We start from the raw sequence: 3,883 nt of genomic DNA on the forward strand, positions 1-3,883 counted from the left end.
CGTCAGCTGGTCCCACGTCCACCCCGGTGCCCCTGGCATCCCTGCCGCCGTTGCCGCCGCCGCCTGCGGCTGCAGCGGCAGCTTCAGAGCTGATTGCCGTACTCGCCCAGCGGCGGTACGAGCGGCCGAGCGCGACCTTTAGGCGCCAGGTTGCGTCCACCCAGGGGTCACATAAGGCCTCGCGGAGCACCTGCGACTTGCGTCAGAGGTGGGTCAGGTCGTACTGTGACAGCTTGCTTCATCGCGGTGCGGGGGGACCGCAGCCGGGGGGCCTATATCACCGGTTAGTGGGTCCAGTGACGAGTCGAGTGGCGGTCGTGGCTAGGAATTGGATGTGGGGGGGGGTGGCGGGGGTGGTGGAGGTAAGACGTGGTAGAGGCGGAGCTGGTGGCGAGATGCTTTTCAGGAAAGAGTCTTTTCAGCAGCAGGGCGGTGTCATCGATTGACCGTAGCTGCGACAACATGCTCGCATAAGAGAGAGAGAGAGAGAGAGAGAGAGAGAGAGAGAGAGAGAGTGTATGTACGCACGTCACGCGGGCAGTCGTACTATTCCTCTTATCTGAAGAAAGGGGGTTGGCGGTGTGGAGGGTTTCGGAGGCCCACCCTGGACGTGACCGACCTGGAGGGGCGGCTTGCGCGGGTCCGCCTCCATGGCGGCCTGGGGGGGGGGGAAAGGGAAGAGGGTGGCCGGGTTGGGGATTGGGGGCCCCGTCCGCGTGTGTGTGTGTGTGTGTGTGTGTGTGTGTGTGTGTGTGTGTGTGTGTGTGACACACATACACACATGCACAGCGCGGCGAGACGGCGCTGTCAAGGCGGCCTATGGGGAGCCCCAGAGAGGGGGGGGAGGGGAGAGCCAGCTTCCCTCCCCACATCAGTCCGCGATTGCCCACACATTCACATCCCTTACTCCTCCTCCCCTCCTCCCCCTCTCTCAACCAGCAGCAGACCGGACCTGCAACAGCGGCTTGGTGAGGGTGCTGACCACCAACACACTCGCCACCACCACCAGAAGCGTGGAAACAATCAGGGTGGCGTGTTGCCGATTGCTCTCCTCGTCGGCCTCCGCCAGGGCGGCCGCAACGGCAAACGCGGAGGATACGACAGAGTTGTCTGTTGGGACGGTGGCGGTGCCGCCGGCGTCGTCGGTTGCGGCGGCGATGCTGTACAGCAGCCGGCGGCCACGGCGGCGGCGGCGGCGGCGGCCACCACTGGCAGGCCCCCCTGGCGCGATGATCGCATCTTCCAACGGCGGCGGTACGGATCCGTCCAGTGTGTCGAAGTTGAGGTAGACCAGCGCCACGGAGACGGCTCCCCGCATGAGACCCGACCACCTGAGCGTGACCCGTGGGTCGGTGTGAACGTGCGAGCGCGCGTGTGTGTGTGTGGGGGGGGGGGGAGAAAGAGTGTTTGTGCGTTTGTTCAGAGGTAGGGTACAAGGCTAGAGTACATGTGTGTGAGTATGTATCCTCCCCTCCGTCTCGGGGAGGAAAGGAGCAGGTATACGGTCTCGGTCCCTTCATCCCCTCCATCCCTCACAGCTCTCCCACTTTCCCCCCTACCTCAGCCTGGTCGTTTCCCCCCCCTCCACACACACCGTCGTTAGCTGTTTTTGCTTCACAATGTTTCATATGTAATCCTCCCCAACCTTCCCCGCGCCAAAATCCAAATCCAAATCCAAACCCCCAATCCAAACCCCCACGTCCCCAACCCACCAGATGACGAGCATGTCCCGGCCTGTAAGCCGCTGGTGCCGCGGCGCGTAAAGGTTGTGCAGCATGCTGAGGGGGATCACACTCGCTGCTCGTGCGGCCTTGGGGAGCGACCGGGGGGTGGGTGGGGGGTGGGGGGTGAAGGGAGGGGGGAAAGACGAACCACACACGATTGAAGCTGCTGCCAGGGCAAGAGTGTACCAAACGTAGAACTGACCGAAAGGCGTCCGTGAAGACCGCGACCTCGGGATGACGAAGTGAAGAAGATGTCGGAAGAACTACCTAAGAACTACCTACCTAAGCCGCCAGGACTAAAAAAGCAGAAAAAGTAGTATTGTCAAACCCTAAGTGGAAGTAGGTGTAGAAAAGTAGGTGTGAAGGCGGCGGAGAAGTAGGAAAACAGTGCTGTCGTAAAGCTGGCATATAAAGTTTGCTGCTGGCCTGGAGAAATAGCTGATGAGCTGGTACTGAAAAGCTGTCGATATGCAAGTGCTCCTCCCAAACCCCCAAACTAAAACGCGCGACCGACGGGGGAGGGGGGAAGCGGGGGCTGTACTAAGAGTCGGCGTTCAGAGGCAGCAGGGCCGCCCTTTCCGTCAGGGGGGCTCCTCTTACATACGTGCATGTGTATGTATGTACGTACGTAGCTTGTGTCTGCTCCTGTCCCTTCACATCATATTCAACATATCACCGGATAACACCATCACCACCGCCAATTAGCCCAAAACACATATACATACACACACACAAGGACGCGACTCCCCAACAGCCCGGGTAACCCTGACACGATTTCCTCGCCCCCCCGCCCCCCGTTGTGGCCGCTGGAGGAGGCAGACGTGACGTGACGCGCACACGAACACAGACGCGCACACAGGCCCCCTCCACCACCCATTCGCCCCCTCAACTCCTCTTCCTCTCCCCCCCCCCACATACACACCCATACACACACGCGTGTCCTCACCAGTAAGAACAACATCAGCACCCCCACCAGCCAAACCGCTTCCCAAGGATAGGAGGCCTGTGCAGGGTGAGGGTGAGGGTGAGGGTGAGGGTGAGGGTGAGGGTGAGGGTGAGGGGGAGGGGGAGGGGGAGGGGGAGGGCCACGCTCTGCCTTGAGTGCAAATCTTTGATGATGTTTGCTGATATCCCGGTACGACACGTCCCGCAACCACCGGACCGTCCGGACCGTCCGGAGCCCGTCCCCCCGCGCCTCTCTGCAAACCTCCTGCAGGGCCCCAAATCCAAACCCACACTCGCACCCCCGGCACCCCCTTCTCCCCCCCACCCCCCCACCCCCCTAACCTCACCTTCCAGCGCTCCGGGTCCAGACAGTCCAAGCCCAGGTACAGGAAGATAAGGCCCTCAGCCACGTACGACAAACTGCGGAAGGCGTTGATGGTGCTGGTAGCCCCGGCGGGACTCATACAACCGCCCCCGCTGCCGCCCAACGCGCGTGCCGCCAGGCGTTTCGCAGGCGCCGTCAGCACCCATAACAACCCCCCGCCGCCTCCGCCGCCTCCGCCGCCGTCGGCCTCTTCGTCCGCCGCAACGGGCGTGTACGACCCGTACCGCGGCCGCAACCCGACGTCGCCGTTAGCCTCCAACGGCGCGCCGCCTCCGCCTCCGTGCAATGACACGTCAGCGCTTGGCAGCTCGCTGCCGCCGCCGCCGCTGCTTCCCAGGCTATTAAGGCCGCGGTGTCCGTTGCCCCTGGCGGGCCCCAGGTAATCGAAACCGCCCCCGGCGCCGTTCCGCAGAGCAAAGTGTGAGACGGTGGCCCCACAGCAAAAGAGTGAGAGGATGGCGGACAGACCCAGTACCTCCGCCGCCAGGTACGCCAGGTACGACAATAGCCCAACCACCGCAACCTCCTGCGGCATGGCAGTGCGCGCGAAAAAGGCCTTATCCGAATCAGGCGCCGGAGGCTTGGTCGTCGGAATGCCTTTCCCAGGTCGGGGGTGGAAGGGAGGAAATAACAGGGAGGAAGAATAACATCTGGCGTTGTTTAGAGCTCCCGCATGAGCGCTTCTTATTGTGTTTTTTGCCCTCTTTTTCCCCCACCCTCCCCCCGTTTTGGCATAAAAGAAAATCGTTTCCCCCCCCCTTCCCCCCCCCCCTCCCCCCCCCACCCCTCATCATCATGATAACCCTCCGTGCTGAGAAACCCCCCAAAC

At 62.4% G+C, this 3,883-nt stretch overlaps 1 protein-coding gene across 1 annotated transcript in view; it reads right to left on the minus strand.

The window, feature by feature from the left end:
- Positions 1-3,457: 3,457 nt before the first annotated feature.
- Positions 3,458-3,883, minus strand: part of VOLCADRAFT_33849 (uncharacterized protein) — a gene marked incomplete at both ends in the record, with an annotated part of 2,042 nt that continues 1,616 nt past the window's right edge. The window contains one exon of the mRNA XM_002947162.1: positions 3,458-3,610. Within this exon, the coding sequence (XP_002947208.1) occupies positions 3,458-3,610 (153 nt within the window). The remainder of the gene's footprint in view (positions 3,611-3,883) is intronic.

The sequence above is a fragment of the Volvox carteri genome (genome assembly GCF_000143455.1).
Source record: "Volvox carteri f. nagariensis unplaced genomic scaffold VOLCAscaffold_5, whole genome shotgun sequence".
NCBI classification, from domain to species: domain Eukaryota; kingdom Viridiplantae; phylum Chlorophyta; class Chlorophyceae; order Chlamydomonadales; family Volvocaceae; genus Volvox; species Volvox carteri.